This window comes from Cupressus sempervirens, chromosome 6, assembly GCF_028749045.1.
Source record: "Cupressus sempervirens isolate cs-2001-9-10 chromosome 6, ASM2874904v1, whole genome shotgun sequence".
NCBI classification, from domain to species: Eukaryota; Viridiplantae; Streptophyta; class Pinopsida; order Cupressales; family Cupressaceae; genus Cupressus; species Cupressus sempervirens.
Genome location: NC_143123.1, coordinates 177,494,460 through 177,518,064, shown reverse-complemented (window position 1 = coordinate 177,518,064; position 23,605 = coordinate 177,494,460). Strand labels below are relative to the sequence as shown.

Genomic DNA, 23,605 nt, shown 5'->3' with positions numbered 1-23,605 from the left:
GTGACCGGACATCCATCCAGATAAATGGAGATGGAGAAGATTAGAAAAGATGATTACAAAGTATCACGTGTGAGGTAATGATCCGTAAGGTTTGTCATTCAAATTAAGCATGATTTCTAAACATGGCCAGCACAAGTGTACTTGACCTCACTGTCTCTTTCCTCATATACCTAAGTTTTTGTACTTTGTCTCTCACAAGTGTTGCCAAAACAATTTAATACAAAAATCACCCATTTTGTGATCAAAACCAAAGATTTATGATCTATCAATCACACCCGGTAAACAAGTTTGCAACGTCATGCAGCATGACGACTTCTCATTAATGCGTAAATAAGTAAACAAACCATGCAGAAATGAACATGTGTCGTCTGAATCTCAAACTGGGTTTTGTGAAAATGGAGGAAAAGGGCAAGAAATGCAGAAGGGCAGGAAGACAATTTAATACCCAGAGGTAGGAGAGGGCAAAAGGGTAGGAAGAGAAGAATAAAGCCAGAATATGTATAGATTTCTTTGTCAGAGCAAGATGCGCACATAAGTGCATAAAGTTTATCACTTTCTAAACATTTTCCATAATCTAGGGATTAGACGACTATAAAGAAAGGAAATTAATGATGGTGGGCTCTGCCTGACGGGAGGGAAAACGAGGGGCATGTGCATTGTCTAATCTAATGTCAAGTCAAAGCTCAATTGAGGGCCCCAAGCTGGCAAGGCTGCTCAATGCCTTCAGAACAGATGTGTGTGAAAACTACTTACATTGGGGCTCTGTTTTCAAGATGCAAAGGTGGGATTTTTTTTTTCCTACTTTGGAAAGAGGGGAGTAGTTGGTTATGGTCACAGTAAGATGGGTGGGAAAAAAACTATGAGGGGAGGAGATCATGTAGTCATCCAAATTAACTTTGTGTACCTTGATTCTTAATTTATACGTTTAAATTTACCAATTTTTTTTGGTGAATTTCTATAGGTGATTGAAGAGTTTAAAACTGTGGTTTACCTCTTTGTAGAAGTTGAAGTAGTAATTGCTCAACAAAAAAAAAAGTACTTATTGCCCAAATGGACCAATCAACAATCAAGAAAGCTAAAAAATTTAATTTTTAATAAATGTGAGATTGATCATTAGTATACATGTTAATCATTTTTTTGAGGTTCAACTCATGGGTCTCTTTTCCTATATTGACGTAAATAACCCAAAAGAAGTTCATGAGGAGAAAGCATACATAAGAGCAAATATCAAATGGAGAGTCAAAACGCTCATAGAAAAACTCAGGGCGAGCTCTTTGAGATATGAAGTGGTTTGATGGACCATAGAAGAGAGAATATATCTATTTTGCAACATAAGAGTGGTGGAGACTGAGTGTCATTTTCTCATTGAATGCCCAACATACAATAGCATCTGCTACAGCCTCCAACTACAAGTATATTCTACAAACAGACAATTTAGACATTTTTTTTTTGATGAAATACATATTAAATTTAGTGATCAACATTTATTGTGGAAATATAGTCTTAAAGAAATAGCTTCAAAAGAGCTAATGTTCTCGCACTCTTTTCTCCAGGTGTGCTTGTAGTCCCCTAGGCTGCTTTGGCCAGACCACCATTATTAAAATTAAAATTACTCATTCTTCTCTCTCTTGACATTCACTGGTTAAAAGAAGGGAAGGGCCTCCCCACGTTTTCTTTCTATATTCAGCCCAACAGGCGGGTCTAGGGGATTCTGTCAAGGTGGGTTTTATAGAAAAAAAAAAGTTTGTGTAGATGTAAATGGGTGGGTTGTTTGTGATATGATGTAGGCATTTACGTAGGTGCAAGGTTCGTGCTCTTGGGATAATTCTGTATTCATTGCTGTCTGTGTTCGGGGTCTTATCAGACATACTTTCTCGGTATTTCTGACCATACTCAAAGATCAGAATTATACCCTGTTGAGTTGGGTTTTCTGCCAACAAGAGTGATAGTAATCAAATTGTTTTTGACTCTGAAAGTGGCCTGATTCGGAAGTTAAGGTAGCTTGGAGACTGTGTGGGAGGATTTGTGAAATGGATACTAATTCGGTAAATGAAGGAGGCGGCCATGATCATTGCTGGGCTTCGTCAAAGATGCAGCAGGAGTGGCAGGTGTGGGAGGGGATGGGGATTTATGGGCAGGAAAGATTGCCTGTAGCTGAATGGGCTGCTGGTTCTGAAGAGGGGGGATATATTGGGAAAGAGTATTTTAGGGGCTCTATGGATCAGGCTGCCATGGTGGGTAACTTGAGTGAAGTTGTTATGGAGAGAGGTTTTAACAGCAATAACAAAGGAGATTTTTCACTGGATGAGAAGCTTAGCCATGTGAAAGGTGAAGGAAATGGCTTAAAAGGCTGGCTTTCAGATGGGTCTCCGTCTGGCAATGGAGGCAATGGTTTTCTGGGTCATGGTGGAAATGTGTTATTAGAGGGGACAAATGGTGGTAGTTATCATGGTGGGCGCAACGTTAATGTTAATGGTAGTTATCATGATGGTAGATATAATAGCAAGGTTGTTAAGGATGTTCAAGGGGGGGATTCATTGACTTGCCTCAAGCTTGGGAAAAGGCAGTATTTTGAGGACAATGCTAATCTGGGCAAGGCCATTCCTGTCTCTTTTTCTGTCACAAGTTCTGGCTACAAGAAGCCTAGAAGTTTAGCTTCTTCTAATGCCCACCCTCCTCGTTGTCAAGTAGAAGGATGCAATGCTGGTTTGGCCAATGCCAAGGATTATCACAAGAGGCATAAGGTTTGTGAGATGCATTCCAAGACTGCCAAGGTTATTGTTATGGGCATGGAGCAGCGTTTCTGTCAACAGTGTAGCAGGTACCTTTTTGAGTTTCTTAAATCAGGTAGGAATTTGTTGTGGGATGTTGTTCAAAGTGGGAGTTTTAAGTGGTTCAGCTTTGTGTTGTGTAGATTCCATACTATAGCTGAGTTTGATGATACTAAAAGGAGTTGTAGAAGAAGGCTAGCTGGACACAATGAACGCCGCAGGAAGAGTTCATCAGATTCACTCCACAATTCTTCCGGCCAAGGTAAATTAGTATCCATTTCTTCTTTGCTCACTTCCCCTCTCTCCTAACCTGTCCCCATAAATCTCTTCGCTTTAAAATGGAAAGCTCTCTATATAGCCATATATGGTTTCTCCACATCATATACATGATGCTAATTCTTTATTTTCTCTTAGAATTTCTCTGGGTGGGTCTTTATTTTTCATTTCTCTACCTCCATCTTGTATGAATATGTTAGTAGAAAAGGAAATCACTCGGACCTCTTCTTCCAAATTTCTTCATCTCACTCGGGTCTCTTCTTTCGAATTTCTTCATCTCTCATCTTGTTTTTTCTTGGATCATTGAGAACTAGAAATGTTAGTCCCTTTGGACTCCAATTCAACTTTATCTTGTTCATTTCTTCAACTTATTTTAACGCTCATTCTGACCTGCGAATTGTTTGTTCAACCCAATTCAGCTGTTGCTTTAGAGTTCATCTCCTCAACTAGCTATATTAGCCCTTTAAACCCAATTCAAACTTCTGCTTTGGAATTAATTTCTTCAAACTTCATATCCATTTAGACCTGGAAATATTAGCCCTCTGAGCCCAAATACTTTTTTTTGCTTTGAGTTGATTTCCTCGACTCACTTTAATGCTGGTTTAAATGTTGAAATTTGAAGTCCATTTCTTCAACTTATGTTAATAGACCTAGAAATATTAGTAACCCTTTGAATCCAATTTAGCTTTTGCTTCTGAGTTAATATCTTCAACTCACATTAATGCACATTAAGAACTAAAAATATTAGTCTTTGGAACCTGATTCGACTTCTGCTTTGAAGTTCATTTCTTCAACTTATGTTAATACTCATTTAGACCTAGAAATATTGGCCCTTTGAATTCAATTTAACTTGGATCTAGAAATATTAGCCCTTTGAATCCAATTTAACTTTTGCTTTGGAGTTCATATGTTCAACTCACTCTAATACACATTTAGACCTAGAAATATTAGCCCTTTGAATTCAATTCAACTTAGACCTAGAAATATTAGCCCTTTGAATCCAATTTAACTTTTGCTTTGGAGTTCATATCTTCAACTCTCTAATACACATTTAGACCTAGAAATATTAGCCCTTTGGATTCAATTTAACTTAGACCTAGAAATATTAGCCCTTTGAATCCAATTTAACTTTTCCTTTGGAGTTCATATCTTCAACTCACTCTAATACACATTCAGAACAAAAAAAAAATATTATTCTTTCGAACTCAATTCAACTTTTGCTTTCAAATTCATCTGTTCAACTCGCCTAAACTTATCACGAATAATTGCAACGAATTGAGCAAAGCTCATCTAATGCTTTGGAGATCTCTATACTCAATCCTCCTGAGCTTTGCAGCTAACTTGTGTTTAAGACTGCTTGACTTTTGAAGTTTCATATTCACTGAGTTCATATCTTCAACTCACTCTAATACACATTTAGACCTAGAAATATTAGCCCTTTGAATCCAATTTAATTTTTGCTTTGGAGTTCATATCTTCAACTCACTCTAATACACATTTAAACCTAGAAATATTAGCCCTTTGGATTCAATTTAACTTAGACCTAGAAATATTAGCCCTTTGAATCCAATTTAACCTTTGCTTTGGAGTTCATATCTTCAACTCACTCTAATACACATTTAGAACAAAATAAAAATATTAGTCTTTCGAACTCAATTCAACTTTTGCTTTTGAATTCATCTATTCAACTCACCTAAACTTATCACGAACAATTGCAACGAATTGAGCAAAGCTCATCTAATGCTTTGGAGATCTCTATACTCAATCCTCCTCAGCTTTGCAGCTAACTTGTGTTAAGACTGCTCGACTTTTGAAGTTTCATTTTCACTGAAGCTTCCAAAAATCTTGCAAAGCCCATCTAATACTTTGGAGATTTCTATCCATAATCCTCCTAAGCTTTGCAGCTAAGTTTTGTTGAGACTGCTTGGCTGTAGAAGTTTCTTCTTCGCTGAAGCTTCAATTTTTAAAAATCATTGAATTGAAGTGGTGGGAAGTGCATCCAGATGGTAGTAAGGTCCTTGCAAATCTGAGATTAATCATTTAATATACTTTAAAATGTTCATATTTTGGTACTTGATTATGAATACAGATTATATGGGCTTGGTGGGCTGCAGCCGGGAAACTTTCCCATCAAGCGATATTAAAATTGTCTAATTTTAGACCCAATATTCAATACCATTAAGGTGTACGTAAACACACTATGAGTACAGACTTAAACATCACTTATTATAGACAAAATTGTACTTCTATTGTGTTTTGCATCTTTCACTACGCTCCATATTGGAGATTAAAGAAATGCCATTTTATAGTCTAAATATTTAACACAAAAGTGCTGACGAGGTATGCACATTGCTTATCAAGCTACCTACAACATTTTATAGAGAACCCCACAGATCCTAACTGGGCTCGATGCAAATAAATTATATATTCTACAGTAAGAAGGACAAAAGAGTCATTCCTGAGTATAAACTCTGATAATTTAAAATATATTGAATACCTAAAACACAGGTACTTGATCCTAAATGGGCTGTTGTGATGTAAATAAATTATATATTCTATTGTAGGAAGAGACAAAGGATTCAGTCTAGAATACAAAGTTTGATAATATATTGTATGCCTAATACATAGGTTACTTTTTGACACTGATTTATCTTGTGCTGATTTAAAAATGTGCATGCAATTGTGTTGTAATAGATGTGAAACGGCTGATGGGTGTTGAGGATGAGAGATATGAAATGGGTAGATACAACAACAACATGCCATACATGTCTTCTTCATGCGGACGTGCTCTCTCTCTTCTGTCATCACAACAACAGTGGCTCAATTCCACTGTTGTCCCTTGTCGATCAAGTGCAAGTGCTGCTTTGAGAGAACTCATTGCTGAGAATCGAGCTCAGGTCCTCTCAAGACCTCCTTACTCAGATGATTCTTCTCAATACCAGAGATCTCTCATGGTGCACCCTTTGTCAATGCAAGAAGATAACAAGTGCAGATTGATGCCCGGCTTAAAGTCCTTGGAAAACCATGCAAAGGTAGTAAATGATGGTGAACTAATGAAAAAGATCCCTGGAAACCCTAACACAAGAAACCCTAACTCAGTAAACCCTAGCAGAGGAAACCCTAACTCAGGAAACCCTAACACCATTGTTGTGCGTCCAACACTAGATTTAATGCATCAGGCAGATTCCTTGTTTGCATTGCAGTCGGGGAAGAAGAACAGCAACAGCAATAAGTCGTCTTCTTCTGCTTCTTCTTCTTCAGAAGATTGTGAGATTTGGAAATCCTTGGAAGGCACACACATCAGCTGATTACTCATGCTCAGACATTTCAGATGCTTCACAACGGTCATCGAAATTGGGTTGAGAATTAATTTTACACAAGCTGAATTAAGGCTTGAATAGATGAATCTCTCAATTTCAATTCCATAGGAGCAGAAGATCTGAAGATGATTTGAAAGTATCTGGAGTTTGATATGACTTGTTTCCGTGTACAGTTTTCTCTTCTGAAAATATTTTAATTGAAACAGTTTCGAATTTCCTTTGAATCCTCAAATGACATTAGACATTCTAAGGGGAAAAAAGAAATTAGTACTAAGATTTTAATGGGTATTTTGAAAGCTTTTTCTCTTTTGTTCATAACCTATGTTTAATCTCATATAGTTGTTACAATTGGGCTTGTCCTAAGTTAAACTTTAAAAAATATATAAATTAGTCGCTAATCTATCTTTTGTCATTCAAATAGCTAGTTCCATAACAAATATCTAGTTCCATGATTCATGTTTAGTCCGATATAGTTGTTATAATTGGGCTTGTCTTAAGTTAAACTTTCAAAAATATGTAAACTAGTGGCTAATCCATGTTTATTCTGATAGAGTAGTTACAATTGGATTTGTCTTGAAGTTACATGTTTATTCTGATAGAGTAGTTACAATTGGATTTGTGTTGAAGTTAAATGTGCAGAAAGATGCAACCTTAGTAGCTATATATGTCTTTGAACCATTTATTTTCTATGATATTTACCATCAAAGTAATCTAATAATGCCAAACCTTCTGGTTTTGACATTAGAATTATTACCTGAGATCAATTCTATAAATTTGCTTTGGTACTTAAATGCATTTCAATTGTACTATTATAAATTTGTAATATCTTTTTATAGAATAAATTCAAAGTGATCTAATATTACCAAACCTTCTGGTTTTGACATTAGAATTATTACCTTAGATAAATTTGCTTTGGTACTTAAATACATCTCAACTGTATTATTATAAGTTTGTAATATCTTTTTTATAGGATAAATTCAAAGTGATCTAGTAATGACAAATCTTGGTTGGTGGCTTTAATTTTTGCCTCTTAACAGTTATACAAATCCATTTGAATACTTCCGTTTATTTTAATATTTTAATATGTCACCATAAATATAGAATTTCTATAATATATATTAGTCATCATATTTTACCTTCAAAGTGATTAAATATAGAATATTATTGCACAATATATATTCTCCAAAATAATTTACTTTCAAAGTAATCAAATAATTAAAATCCTTCCCACCTCTAATATATCAATTCGTTAAATCTATTTGAATGTCTTCATTTATTTCAATTTTGCCAATATAAATATGAAATATTCTTATGGAAGAGACATTCTCCATTATACTTTACCTTCAAAATAATTAAATAATAGAAACTCTTTGTTGATGATCTTAATTTTAGAATTTTTACCTTTCTTTTATCAATTCTATAAACCCACTTGAATACCTCTACGTATTCCAACTATACAACGATACAAGTAGTTTGGAATAGCCTCACATAAGAAATATTTGACAATAATAATTTACCTTGAAAATGATCAAATAATAACAAGCTTTTGTTGATAATTTTAGTATTACCAAATTCTGAAAAAAAAAAAGAGAGTGTATGATCAAATAATAACAAGCTTTTGTTGATAGTTTTAGTATTACTAAATTCTCAATTAAAAAAAGTGTTATTGTAATTTGAGATCAACATGTCTTCACCGTATAAGAAATTTTGATGGTTTAGATGTGGCATCCTTCTGCTGAGACTCAAAGATCAAGCAATTTACTCAAAAGCTTGCTGTGTAATCCTCCAACTACAGACTATTATTTTGATTCAAAGGTCTCTTTTGTGTATCCACTTATTTGCTAACCATGGCAGACTAAAGCCTCCAAATTCCATTATTTCCTTCAGAAATGCTTAGTTAATTGTTTTCATGTTTGTCTGGGCGTTGAAAAGTTATGAGGGGTGTGTTTACAATATCAATATCTGTAAGATATAAATTTTGGCATATGCATAACACTAACACGAAGCCGTAACCGAGAGTACAGACAGACAAATATCAGAAAAAACATAGTTTCGGTCCTGGGATTATCATGAGCTCACTTACAATTATAATATTACAAAATCGTTTTCATTAAGGACTTTTAAATTGGATGGAGGTATAAAATGTTAATGGAGGTATAAAAGGTTATAAAATCTTAATGGATTGGATTTCATTATTTAAGCTTATTCTTTTAAAAATCTTTTGATTAAAGATTAAATGAATTTTTAGTACGGTTTAAAGTGTGTTATATCAATTCAAAATCAACTTTTTATTCAGTTGAGCTCAAACCTTTAGGCAAGAACATTATAATCTAATTAAGTTTCTAAAATTAAAAACTTTTCTTTGATGTTATGTGACCCTTTGATGCTATGTGAGCATTCTAACCAATGTGCTAGGTAGTCTATAACTTTTGCATTATTTTGTATGACCTAGATATGTGTTATTAAGTTGCATGTCCTCAATGTCCAACTTATGAGGATGCTATTAATGAGTTATGCATCCTTTGAGCATTGCTCATTTAGGCGATATTGTAGTCACATTTATCAACCATCATTTCGACTTCCTTTTGTCGATGAGAAATACCCAAGATATCATAATGGATCTCATTAAAACTTTTATGAATTTAACTTTCTTTTTCAATAAGGTGTTATTCAATTTATAGTTCAAGTCCTATGTGCTTTTTAATTCTTTTTCATTATTTCTTTGCCAAAATGGTGAGCAGATAATGATGAAAACTAAGCCATTTGCAAAGATGCATTGATTGAGATTCTATTACAATCCATTTTGAAATGTCTTTCGAATGATCCATTTATTTCCCTATGTGAAATGACATCTTCATGCATGACCAAAAACATATAGTAGTTTGCCACAACTTAATAAATAAATGAGGAATATCTAGTCCTCATTGTTTGGGATCCTTTTATTTCTCCCTATATAAATTAATATTTTGGCTTTCTCTTACTCATTTATTCACGATAAACAAATAAAAACATAAAGTGCATGTATATCCTAATTAATTTGAGATTTAATGTACATAAACTCTATATAAAATTCTTGACTCATTTGATATTTTATGCATTAAAGAAAGGAAAAAAATAAGAGAACAATGAAGTTTGTCTACCCAAAAAATGTTTGAACTCCTATCCAATTTTTTTTTGTATAATAACTTTGGCAACAAATGGCCATTGCATGTATAAATAACCATCTAACCACTTTTGGACCTTTAGTAATCAATTGTTATCAGTACATGTCTAAGATAACGAGAAAGTATGAAAGTCTAGCAAGTGTAGTTGATCCACTCATACATTGTTAAATGAGGGTTGTATATGAACCATTGGTTGATGGATTTTAAACCAACTAAAAATATACCCAATTGCAATCCATTTATAGGTGAAATTTCTCGAGTTTCCTTTTACTTTTGGAATGACAAATACTTGTCTATTATTGATACTTTTTGGAATGATTCATTGACAAGATTGAGCCAAAATGAATTCTCGCACGTGCCCAAAGGTTTTTGGAAGTATATTTGGAGAAAGGTCTTCCTAAATCCATTGCACTAGAATCTAGATGGGTGGTCATATATACATGATCTTGATTATGATAGCATCCCTTGAAAAGTAATGTGCATGGCCACCTTGTTAAGGATTGTAAACAAAATTGCATTTAGGTGTGCCCCAAATTACATCACACAACATTATAATAGAAGAAAATAGATCATACATCCAATTAAAAAGTGGTCAATACAATTAGAGTATCAAATAGGTCAAAGTGCAATTATTTCAAACATGTTTAAATTTGTAGGCTTTTTGTAAGAGGCTATACACAATCATATAGGAGTAAGTTTAGGTAAAGTGTAGAGGGACGTAGGATAGAAAGCCCTTTGGAAAGAGAGGGGATACAAAATCAAGAAAGTTCATATTAGAGAGAAGCATGATGACGTAGGGAAACTAGATCCTTAGAAGATGGAAGTGGGAAGTGTAGAAACCTTGACTTTTCTTTTTATTTTGAGCTCTTGATGATTTGTTTTTAAAAATCAGTAGACTATGGATGAAGAATACATTTCTTAATGATTTCTCCTTTGAAAGTTACCCTATCAAGGAGAAGACTAAGGATGAAGATGTGTAAATATTAATTAGTTGGTCTAATATATTGATGAACCCAAATTGTAGCTTTTTGATGTGTTTCTATTCAAGACCATTTGTTAGCTTGAGCTTGACATTTTAGCTCTTAGATTGAATAACATTACCTTTTTATTATGATTAATCTATGATACTTATTTGAAGTGATAATTATTTTCATCAAATATAAAAGGGACAAATAAAAGAAAAGACTTAAGTTTTTCTAAAAGGGCCTCCTCAAGTCTAGAAAAGTGAACTTCTGATTTGTCTAGGTCCAACCTATAATGGGTATGGCTAAATATGGATTCATCTTATGCTTTAAGTAGATCATGGAAGATCAAAACTAAATCTCAACCAAGTTCATAACAAAGTTAAAAGCCAAAATTTATATTAGATGAAAAGTAATATAAGTATAATATTTTATAACCACTTTCCAAGTTAAGCTTGGTTAGAGGCATCTAATACTATCTCTTAAATAACTATTATTGATTAGAAGCTAGCAACCTACAAGGAATTGACAAGGATATGTCAAAACATACCTTTAGGACAAACCATATTCCTAGTTAAAAAAAACACATTGATTACATAATTATCCCTCATAAATGGTTAATTGTATTCTCTTTAGATCTAGGTAAGGTTATAAATTAAATGTCACTTTAAACATCCATGCTACTACGTAAATTCAATCAATTCCATTTTCACTATGTTTGCAAGTGATCAACTTCCTTGTTGGGGACTAACAAAGGTGTTGGTTCCAAATACATTGTCAGTATATTGAGGGTGAGGGGGAGTGGGGTGGTGGTGGGGAGGTGAGTGGGTGAATCACTATACTTACTAGTTTCTACCCTTAATCCCTAAATCACACTTCACACTTATCTACTATATAAATGCAAGCTATAACTCAACTAGTTAGGGCTAATAAAAAAATCATCATATGAAATTAGTGACACAACACAATATTTATCTCCTGGAAACCCGACGAGGGTAAAAACCATGATGTGTGAGTCGATCCTCACAAATTTACACTCTTATGAAGTGCACTCAATCAAGAGCTTATACATTTAAAAGATTACACCGACACTATAAAGTGCACCCTATAATGAGATTTGGGTGAGACTTGTTAAGATCTTGCTCTGTTAGGATCAACTTGGTTAAAGGACTTTAAAACACATGTTAATGTGTCACCTTGTTAGAAGATTTATACAAAGAACCTGCTAGGGTCCACCTTTGTTGGAATTTACTATTGTGAAGGTAAGTAAACAATAGAAAAGTGATCTAACTATTTAGTTACTGAACTTAGCTTGATGTAGATCCTCTTGTTGACTCTCTTGATCGGTTTGCCATTGTGTTCTACCTTCTCTTGGCTCTGTTGTCTTCATCTTCTGATCACTAATGTGCTTGGCTCTCCTTGCACTTGCACACAATAACCATGTGCTACTTTTTCTTTGAAGCCTCTCCCAAGCTTTTCTTGACACAACTACTCTTTTAGGATGACCTCTCTTGTCACTCTTCTTCTCCTCTTTGAAATTCCGCTTAGCTCATCTCACTTTGGCTCTATAGCTAATTACTTGGCAATCTAATCTTTCACCTTTTTGTTTTATCTTCTTTTATACTTCCCTTTCAACTTCACTTGGAAGCCTCAGACTTCAAATTCAAATATTGAATTCACCCCTACCATTACCTTGTCTTCCATTGTAGTAATGCGCTACTTTTGTTAGATGTAGTGTGTTCATAAAGGAGTCATGGCTGTCATGTGCCTTTGATGGCTCACTTAGGCTGGAAAGAATTCAAATTCGAATTCTTCCAGATGTTTCTTGATCTTTTTTCTCATCATCATTAAATGTGATGTTGAGTGAGCTCTTACCCTTTGCATGACTAGATAGTCACGAGTTTCTTGCTTGATGTCCATCATGGTGCCCATGCTCGATCTGCTTGTTGATTCCATGGTTTCTTCTGCTTGGTTGTGTGATGCACATGCATACTTTCACTTAGCATCCTTTGGCTAAGTAGATAACTTTATCTTTTCCTTTCTTAGCCTCACCTATTTTCTCATACTCAGACTACTTGTGTGAGTGAGGGATGCACACTTCCATGTCTCACTGGTTGTGCCTAGCTACCTGTTCACCTTCCTTCATAAGTGTTGCTAGAAATGATAACACTTGTACTGGCTAAGCCTACCAATTTATTTTCTGGTTAGTTTGCAACACTTGGGCCAACAATATCCCCCTTTGGCATTGATGACAATACTTAGTCAATTGGACACACTTGTGTTCTTCTTTCTTCTTTTCTTTGTCTCCCCCTGAGATAATGCACTTTCATGCATTAGATCATTTGCAACTTTTCCAACAACTTCTTACTTTATTCAACCTCCTCTCTCCCCCTTTGACAATAATTCCAAAGGCCACTAACTCTTTGTGCTCGATTGTGCCCCTATCAAGTATTCCCTTATACTCATCAACCCACTTTTACATTTTTTAAATTGGGTGAACATGGATTGATGCTCACCTAATTTAGGCTCTTAATTTAGGTTGGATAGGGGTAGAACACATAAGCACTCTCAAACATATCCTTTTTAAGAGGCTTTGTGAAGATATCCATTAGTTGTTCTTGTTAGAATATATAGTCCACCAATATAACTAAGAGGGGGTGGGGGGTGAATCAGTTATCCAACTATTATCATAATTATCAACCTTATTAAACCTTAACCATATGAGCAATATAATCAACAACCATAACAAGATACACATGCACAATAACACTATATATGTTAACTAGGGAAATCCTTGATTAGAGGGAAAACCCCAGTGGAGATGATACCCACAAGATGATGTACTAATATAAATATTCCTTGTTAGAGAATGGACCTTGCTAGGAATATATGAAAATAGTAAATACATATCTATCCTTGTTAGGAGACTTTGAATCCCTGTTAGGAGATTCCAACCCTATTAGGAGTTGTAGAAGGCAGATGGACCCATTGTCCAAGCCGCTTTAGGGGCAAGCCCAATGATCTCACTGTCCAAACGATCTCTATATTATTCCTTGCAGAATAATATAATTAAGTTGTACGCCTCTCTCCTCTTTCCTTTTTCCTATTAACCAAACTTCTGAACCTTCTAATCTCGATACTAGATCACCAAATTCACATCCAATAATCCCTTGGATTGCTTACTTGCATTTACCAAATACTTTGCTCTAGTTTGCACTTCCTTGATCACATTCACATCTCATACATATCTCAAACAAGGAAAACACCTTTCCTTTATACCATGTCCTCAAAACAATTCCTTAAGTTGTCCTTGAGACTTTCCCAATTAATTATAATAGGACCACAATAAGATAATTAATTATTTTGCAACTATACAACACTGTCAGCTCACAGTCTATACAACTTATTACATGTTTGACTCAGGACTTTCACACTCGCTAACGTCATCATTAGATTGTCCTTTGTCACTATCTAACTTCACAAGTCATGATTATATCTTTGTTAGAAGATACAATTTGACTATCAAAAATTTCTTATTAGGTACTTTGTCTTTGTACTGCCCTTTGTAAATCACATATATCTTTCACATTTCTTTGACTCATTCAATGCACCCTTATCCTCATCATCGGGACACAGTGTAAAACATGTCCTTAACCACTTGTCATCTGAACATCAAACCTCTATATGTATGACCATGATCTTTGTCTACTACTTTTTCAGTCTTCACATAAATCATACTATGTTGTCATCAATGACAATCACAATCACGAATGCAACATGTCAATCATGCCATATGCTCATCGATGCTTAGGATACTCCCCCAAAGGAATACCATCAATATTCATGCTAACAATCTTCCCCTTTGACATTGATGGCAACATAGATGAAAAACATCTGGGTTCCAAGAATACCAAACAACACTATGTTGCTACTGACGCTATTCTCATCTTTTCAAATCCTCTTCATCATTCATATCTCCAATCCTCTGGAACACTACTATGTTATGTACCATTTATGACTTTCATCAGTTGTTCACATGCTAAACAACTCTTAGCTTCACCCCCATACATCAATCTATACTTATCTTCCTTTATGCATTAATAACTCCTCATGTTGTGTAACTTCCCCATAGGGATATTCCTTCTTCTTGTTTAAATGAATCTTTCTAAATCTCCCTATTATACATATCCCTCATTGGTATACATAGAGATGTTTTTCATGTACACATCTCTCCCATTGACATCAATGACAAAGTCGTCATTATGTGAATCATCTGCTCCAAGTCTTTGACCAGCTTAAGTGTCCAAAGGCACTGTTCAAGACCAATTATCAAGAGTCCTAAATGACTCAGCTCAACTCAGATACTCCCCCATACATGAAGCATCAACGTTCAGTCTAGTCAAACAAAAGTGCTCTATACCACTGGAGTGATGCAATCTCTGCATCATCTACTCTAAAGTGGGCAGGGGCATAACCCCAAGCATACCTCTCAACAACTCAAATTTATCTTTAGGAAAGTTCTTTGTAAAGATATTTGTAATCTAGTCTTTAGTACTTACATACTCCAATCTAATCTCTTTCTTTGCAACCTTCTCTCTCAAAACATGATACTTAATAGATATATGCTTAGTCTTAGAATGTAATACATGATTCTTGGACATACTTATTGTACTTGTGTTATCACAATATATGATAAAAAATTCTAAAAATTCTATCCAAATGTCCTTTAACATCTGCTTCATCCACATGACTTGATTACAATTATTTGTTGCTACTACATACTCTATTTTAGCTGTACTTTATAAAATGCAATCTTGTTTCTTGCTTAGCCAAGAAACCAATCTTCCTCCAAGAAACAATGCTTCACCATTGGTGCTTTTTTTGGCATCCATACTACCTACCCAGTCTACATCAGTATAAGCACGTAAAGTGAAATCACTTGATCTATCATACTATATCCCATAATTAGATCTTGCAAACCTCCAATCATAGATTTGTACTTCTTCTTCTCAACTATAGGTGTCTCATCCTTGCTAGATAACTTGTGACCAGTTATCATTGGTGTATCAAAAGGTTTACAATTTTCCAAGGAAAATCTTTTCAACAAGTCTTTTAAATACTTAGCTTGTGAAATGAAAATGCCATCACTGTTTTGCACAATCTACAAACCTGGAAAGAACTTCATCTCACCAATCATGCTCATCTCAAACTCATTATTCATTTCTTCAAAAAACATATCACTTGCTTCATCATTGCCTCCAAAAATTATGTCATCAACAAATATCACTATTATCAACAAGCCATTCTTAATTTCTTTCAAGTACAAGTTACTACCTGTTGTATATTTAGCAAATCCAAGCTTTGCTAAATACTTGTCTAACCTTGCATACCAGGTTCTAGGTGCTTGCTTTAGACCACATAGAGCTTTCTTCAATCTGCATACCATATCCTTGTCTTTTGTCAAAGCAGATCTTTCAAGCTACATAATGTATACCTCTTCTTCAAGTTCTCCATTTAGAAATATTGATTTGGCATCCATCTGACACACTTTGAACTTCTTATTTGCTGCATAAGCCAAAATCATTATTACTACTTCCATTCTGCCTACAGGGGCATATGTTTCTTCATAATCTATTCCTTCTTGTTGTGAATAACCTTTGCATACTAGTTTAGCTTTGTTTCTTATAACTTCACCTTATTCATTTTTTTTTTTGAATACCCATTTAGTTCCTATAACATTCTTGTCTTTAGGCCTAGGTTCCCATGTCTCATTTTTCACAATTTGATCTAGTTCATCTTTCATTGCTTGAATTCAATGATCATCTTTGCATGTCTCATCTGTGCTCTTAGGTTCTACTTGAGAAATCAAACATAATTCCTCACTCACTATATTTCTTGTCATTACTCCTTTATCTTTGCTTCCAATTATCTGTTCTATGGGGCTGATTCTTTATGGAGTTCCCCAGAGTTGCTAACTCAACTCTTATCTCATCTCTTGGTTTAGACCTCTATTCTCCTCTTTGCTCAATAACGTGTTCATCGTTCTACAAATCATTGTTAGTCTCAAAAAAAAATTCCACATTCTCTCTAACAATTCTAGTATTTTCTTCTTCCTTATCATCAACAATAGCTACTAAAGATATTTCTTCTAGTACTTCTTTCTCAAACATTTCAAGGTCATTGTCTTTATCATCATCATTATTCAATAATCTTTCCATACTTTCTTTAAATTCTTCATCATTATCAGATAGTGAATTCTTTTTAGTTTTCCTTATTTCTTGGGACGTCTGGACAAAAAATGACCAATTCTTTACATGTCCAATAAACAAAAAATTTCATATCTTCTGGATCTCTTTTGATAAGTAGATTAATACCTTCTTTGATCTTCTTGTCTTCTCTGAATCTAGATCTGTCTTTACTTGTGCTTCTATTCTTTTGTACGCAACAAAAGGATTCGGGATCTAGAAACTCGATACTTTGTTCTTTACAAAATTATGATATCTCACCAAGAAGCTCCATCTTCTGGGCGACAAAATTTTCTCCATCTTACTTAGGACTTTCTTTTTTGAAATGACTCGCCATGTATCTCCCAACGTTGTTAATATTTCTCTTTAAGGACCTGATGCTCTAATACCAATTGTTAGAATATATATTCCACTAATATAACTAAGGAGTGGGGGGGTGTTGAATCAATTATCCAACTATTATCACAATTATCAACCTTATTAAACCTTAACCATATGAGCAATATAATTAGTGACCATAACAAGATTCACATCCATAATAACACTAGATATGTTAACTAGGAAAACCCTTGATTAATGGGAAAACCCTAGTGGGGACGATACCCACAAGATGATGTACTAATATAAATATTCATTGTTAGAGGATAGACCCTGTTAGGAGTCTATGAAAACATTTAGTATATATCAGTCCCTGTTAGGAGAATTTGAATCCCTGTCAGGAGATACCAACCCTATTAAGAGTCGTAGAAGGTAGATGGATGCACTTTCCAAATAGCTTCAAGGGCAAGACCAATGAACTCATTGTCCAAATAATCTCTATATTATTATTTGTAGAGTAATAGAATTAAAATGTACTTTTCCTTCCTCTTTCCTTTGTCTTGTCAACTAGACTTCTGCACCTTCTGATCTCAATACTAGATCACCAACTTTGCACCCAATAATCTCTTTGATCGCTTACTCGCATTTACCAAATACTCTGCTCCAGTTCTCACTTCTTTGATCACATTCACATCTCATACATATCACAAACAAGGAAAACATATTTTCCTTTACCAAATACTCTGCTCTAGTTCTCACTTCCTTTATACATATCTCATACACTAATAAGATTTTCTCTTAGTAGATTATCCCAAGAAGATACCCTCATCACTTTTGGGGTCAAACTTCCCTTGGAATTCATCCCTCTTAATGTAGCACTTGCTCTCAAATACCTTGAAGTAGCTGACAGATGGTGTGTGACCAAACCATCATTCATAGTGAGTCTTCTTTGTCCCTTTCTTCACTTGTACTCTGTTCAAGGTGTACAGTGTTGTTCTTACAACTTCTTTCCAAGAGATCTATGCAACATTGTTTTGAATCATCAATGTTCTTGCATAGTCTATGATGGTTCTATTTCTTCTCTTTGCGATCCCATTCTGTTGAGGTATCTTTGGAGTTGACGTTTGCCTCCTCATTTTATGCTCATAGTAGCTCTCAAATTCTTGTGAGGTAAACTCACTTCCCCAGTCTGATCTCAAGCATTTCAATGCTCCACTAATTTCTCTTTCCAGTTTTTCTCTATAGACCTTGGACATGTGGAAAGCTTCTAATTTTTCTTTTAAGTAGAAGATCCACATCATAAGGTATTTGTCTCTACATACACTCTTCGTCCTCATGGGACCACACAAGTTAGTATGGATAAGATCTAATACATATTCAAAAGTAAATGGCTTGCGAGAGAAACTTGAGCATGCCAAATTTCCTTGTCGACACTCCTTGCACATGACATTGTCACGTTTAGTAATGGGGGTTAAACCCCTCACAAAATTCTTCCTTCTTACTTTCACAATGCTTTCAAAATTCACATGACATAGTCTTCTATGCCATAACCAGCTATTATCATTCCTAGCTACCATACAAGTATTGTCAAATGTTGAGGTAGAAGAGGTTACCTCTACTTTTCTATCATGTGGCTAGCAGCTTCCTTTTCTTGTTAGATATTTTGCAAGACCCTTTATTGAACTCAAACTTATAGCCTTTTTCCATTAGCTGAGCTAGGCTCAATAGGTTGTAGTTTAGTCCTTCCACTAGATACACATCTTTATGCGTAGTGGACTTGTTCAGGGCTACAATACCTTTTCCTATCATTGTACATGGTGTGTTATTGTTGAACTTCACCATTCCTCCATTGTAATCCTTGACTTCATGGAACTTTCTCCTATCACCTAACATGTGGTGTGAGCACAAACTATCCATTATCTAGTTCTTGTGGATACTGGTACTAGTTACAAGGATCTCTCTACTTTTTCTTATGTAATAACAACAAAGGATACTTCATCCTCATCATTTCCTCGTCACTGGTTGACTCTTTATCAATCACACCTTCTTCAACAATGTAACACTATTTCTTCTCTTTTTTCTTTGACCACTTCTTGCTGGATCCTTTGTAGTTGTTGTTTTCTCTCTAGCTGATAGGTTTAGGACATCTAGCAACATAGTGTCCTACCTGTTGTAGTTGAAACATTTGAAAGGAAGCATACCTTTGTAATTTCCTTTTCCTCTGACCATTCTCTTTGAAAACAAAGTTTCTAGTTCTTCTTTCTCTACTTCTAGAATGCACAAACTTTTCAACTCCTTCTTGTCTAAGTATGTGCTTGGCTCTCCTTTTTCCCTTAGTGTTAACCGTTGGTGCAACTAAGGCCTTGAATACCATCTCAACTCTTTTTGGTTAATTATTATCGTAATTACTAAGCTAAAACATAGTAAATTTAACTATTAGTGCATCAAGTGATACATCCATCTTGTCTATTGTTATCAGGTCTTGAATGGATGACACCCTTATAACATACTTGAGTAGCAGGTTCTCAACATATTACTTACATGCTCATCTTTTGATATTACTCCACCACTTTATTTGATGGCTAGCATGATATCCTTTACTTGCTTGCCATAGGCTTTGATCTCCTCTCCTTCTTGTATCCTCATGTCATCAAATGTCCTTCATAGGCTTTTAGATTTAGCCCTCATGATGTGCTTCTCTCCACCATAGACAACCTTTAGTTTCTCCCACATTTCATGGGCTGTCTCCAGTTCCTCCACATCTTTGTATTCAGAGTACGACATAGTTCTTGCTAGGGAATCCACTATGTCTGTGTGTATCTCCTTCTCTTTCAACTCATTAGTAGAGAGTTAACCTTGTGCTTTAACATATTTGACCTCTATATGTCTTCAATAGGCATCTCCAAGAGTCTTTAGATGTAGGCACATCTTCCAACACCATGAGCTATAGTTTTCCATAAAAAACTTTGGCACTTGTCTTTTGAACATCTTACTTAGACTTTAATATCAGTTGTTGGTCCTAACTATAGTTTTGTATACTGAGAGGGGGTGGGGTGAATCAGTATTCTTACTAGTTTCCACCCTTATTACCTAAATCTCACTTCACACCTATCTATTGGTAAATGCAAGCTATAATTCAACTAGTTAGGGCTAAGAAAAAAGTCATCATATGAAATTAGCAACACATAACATAGTATTTATCTCATGGAAACTCGACTAGGGTAAAAACCACCATGTGTGAGTCAATCCTTAAAAATTTCCACTCTTTTGAAGTGCCTTCAGTCAAGAGCTTATCCCTATTAGAAGATTACAATGACACTGTGAAGTACCACCTTTATAGGGGATTCAGATGAGACATGTTAAGATATTTCCCTGTTAGGAGTAGCCTACTTAAAGAACTTTAGAAAAAATGTTAGTGTGTCACCTTGGTAGAGAATTTATACAAAGAACCTGCTAGGGTCCACCCTCATCGGGATTTATTGTTGTGAAGGAAAGTAAACAATAAAAAAGTGATCTAACTATTTAGCTACTAAACTTATCATGATGTATATCCTCTTGTTGACTCTCTTGACCAATCTTCCACTATGCTTTTGCTTCTCTTGGCTCTACAATCTTCAACTTCTTATCATTGGTATGCTTGTATCTCCTTGCACTTGCACACAATAACCTTGCGCTACGTGTCCTTTGAAGCTTCTCCTAAAATTTCCTTGACACAATAACTCTTTTAGGATGACCTCTCTTATCACTCTTCTTCTTCTACTCTTTGGGATTCCACTTAGCTCGACTCACTTTTTCTCTATGGATAATTACTTGGAAATCTAACCTTTCACCTTTTCATTTTATCCCTTTTTATACTTCCCTTTCATCTTCACTTGGAAGCCTTAGACTTCAAATTAAAATTTTTAATTCACCCCTACTACTAGCTTGTCTTCTCATTGTAGTAGTGCACTGCTTCTGTCAGATGTAGTGTATATGTATAGGAGTCATGGGTGCCATGTGCCTTCAATGGTTCACTCTGGTTAGGAAGAATTCAAATTCAAATTCTTCCACCTATTTCTCGATCTCTTTTCCCATCATCATTAAATGAGATGTTGTGTGCACTCGTACCCTTTGCATCACTAGGAAGTCGTAAGGTTCTTGCTCAATGTCCATCATTGTGTCCATGCTGGACCTTCTTGTTGATTTTTCCATTATTTCTTCCTCTTGGTTGTATGATGCATATGCAAAATTTCATTTAGAATCCTTTGGCTAAGTGGATCACCTTTATCTTTTCCTTTCTTAGGCATACCTATCTTCTCATACTCAGACTACTTGTGTGAGTGAGGGATGCACACTGTCGCGTCTCAGTAGTTGTGCCTTACTACTAGTTCACATTCCTTCATGAGTTTTTCTAGCAATGATAACACTTGTATTGACTAATCGTACCATTCCATTTTCTAGTTAGTCTGCAACACTCAGGCCAACAAAATGGTTTAAATGTTTTTTTGTGGGAAATGGGAGAAAGGTTTGGCATATTTAAAAGTGACCAAGAGGAAACATATTTTTTTAAATGAATTGGAAAAAGTCACGTTTCTTTTCCCTTTGCCATTAATTGAATTTTATTGTTGAGTTCTCCAGTAAATTGTTTAAATGAGGCTTAAATTCACAAGATCTTTCAATATGCACATACTTTTAGTTGGACTCATATTTAAATAAGGTAACTATGTTGTTTTAACATATTTAGGTCTTCTAATTAAGTTATGTTAAGATAATTTGAATCTAATGAGATTTGAACATGGTGATCTTATATGAATCTAAATACTTATTCACTACTTGAACATAACTTTATAATGTACCATTGAAGCAAAAAGCATTAAAACACATATTAGCTCGATTATTGAGGAGTTTGTGGATATTGGCAGCCTTAAAGATAAGAAGACTGAGCTTGTTAACAAGAAAATAGCTCTCTTGATAGAAACAAAGAAGTATATTAAATTATTGGCCTCCATTTGCAACAACTCCAGTACTATACCTCTCTTGATGGTTAAAAGGTTGTCCAAGAGAAGTTGGCGGAATAATGTGTTAGGTGTGTTAGAAAGTAAAGTCCACCAAGATAACTGAGAGGGGGAGGGGGTGAATTAGTAATGTAATTAAAACAACTCTCAATATTCTTATTAATTATAAAACATGTAAAAAATAGATAAAACAACCATAGAAGATAACTATACTTAATAACATTAGATCTATTAACTAGAGAAACCCTAGATTAGAGAGAAAAATCCAATGGGGATGGTACCCATAAGATGATTTACTAATATAAATATTCCTTATGAAAGGATGGACCCTTTTTAGGAGTCAATGAAATACAATTAGTGCATATGAGTCCCTAATAGGAAACTTTGAACCCTTGTTAGTAGATTCTAACCCTATTAGGAGTTGTGCCAACTGCGTTAGGAGTTGAAAAGAAGACAAATAGACCCATTGTCCAAATAAATTCAATACTATCTTTATTGAATAATACAAGTGTACATCAGCAAATATCCAATAGAGAATTCTTTTCCAAATACAATTTCTTTTCAAGCTTATTTTGCATCATCTACACAAAACACTTCTCTATTTCAAAATATATTTGCATGCAAGTTTGCACAATACATAACATATATATAACCATATATCACACTTAACATCCAAGGAAATGACCTTTCCTTTATACCAATTCCTAGAATAAATTATTGAGTTGGCCTAGAGGTTTTTCCAATTTACAATAATAATATAGGACTAACTTAAGATATTACATTACACATTACATTGTAATATTTATCTTTTCACAATTACAAGCAATTTGTTGGCTTACAGTCTTCATAACTTTCTACTTGTTGATCAACAAAATTTGTGTGATTAACCACAATATTTACAACATTTCTTCAACCCATATCTCATTTTTTTTGATAAGATTCTATCTCTGCTAGGAGATACAACCCAAACAATAATACCCTCTTTCGAGAAATGCTGTCTAAAAGTTGCCTTCACCAAATCCATCATAAGTCTATCTAGTCTTAATATTTTTATACATGCTCTTAACTGTAGGATCTAGACATACTCTAGAACATTATCCCAAGTGTGCATAAGATGATCTTCATTCCTCCAATTGTGGGAAGACAAGCTTTTTCTATTTCTCTATTAGCCTTCATAGAATAACCAGTATGTTGACATGAATGAAAAAATCTATCATGAATGAAACACAACTTCTGAATCATGTCTCCAATACTAATAGGATACTCCCCCATAGGAATACCATCAAAATTCATGCTAAAAATATCCCCCTTCAACATTGATGACAACATAGATTAAAAAACATCTAAGTTCCATGAATACCAAATGTCTCTGCTGCAACTGCTCCCTCATTCATGCTAATCATGAATGTCAATTGCAACCATCATGCATAAGGAATTTTTCATTCTCCCCCATGTATCAGAACCTTTTCAAATCATCTTCATCAATTAATCTCCTTTAGGAATATTTCTCCCCTAAAGGATAAGATTCTATTTGTACATGTGAATTGTGGGCCTC

The 23,605-nt window shown here is 34.7% G+C and overlaps 1 protein-coding gene across 2 annotated transcripts; it reads left to right on the top strand.

Moving 5' to 3' along the window:
- The first annotated feature begins 1,199 nt into the window (after positions 1 to 1,199).
- LOC149551824 (uncharacterized) lies at positions 1,200 to 6,685 on the top strand. 2 transcript variants are annotated; one of them, XM_089787326.1, is made up of 4 exons: positions 1,200 to 1,412; positions 1,554 to 2,821; positions 2,915 to 3,033; positions 5,742 to 6,685. In XM_089787326.1, exons 2-4 carry the CDS (start codon positions 2,031 to 2,033, stop codon positions 6,353 to 6,355), a joined length of 1,524 nt encoding a protein of 507 aa, XP_089643452.1. In that variant the 5' UTR covers positions 1,200 to 1,412; positions 1,554 to 2,030; the 3' UTR covers positions 6,356 to 6,685. The 2 variants fall into 2 exon arrangements, with proteins under 2 accessions (XP_089643452.1, XP_089643451.1); XM_089787325.1 differs by lacking the exon at positions 1,200 to 1,412 and having other exon boundaries at positions 1,514 to 2,821.
- The last annotated feature ends 16,920 nt before the right edge of the window (positions 6,686 to 23,605 follow it).

What these genes read in the sequence shown, in the direction of transcription:
- LOC149551824 (XM_089787326.1), top strand. Translation starts at nt 2,031, where the DNA reads ATGGATACTAATTCGGTAAATGAAGGAGGCGGCCATGATCATTGCTGG. An exon ending in TTCTGTCAACAGTGTAGCAG is followed by an intron (nt 2,822 to 2,914) that starts GTACCTTTTTGA and finishes TGTGTTGTGTAG; the next exon opens with ATTCCATACTATAGCTGAGT. An exon ending in CCACAATTCTTCCGGCCAAG is followed by an intron (nt 3,034 to 5,741) that starts GTAAATTAGTAT and finishes GTGTTGTAATAG; the next exon opens with ATGTGAAACGGCTGATGGGT.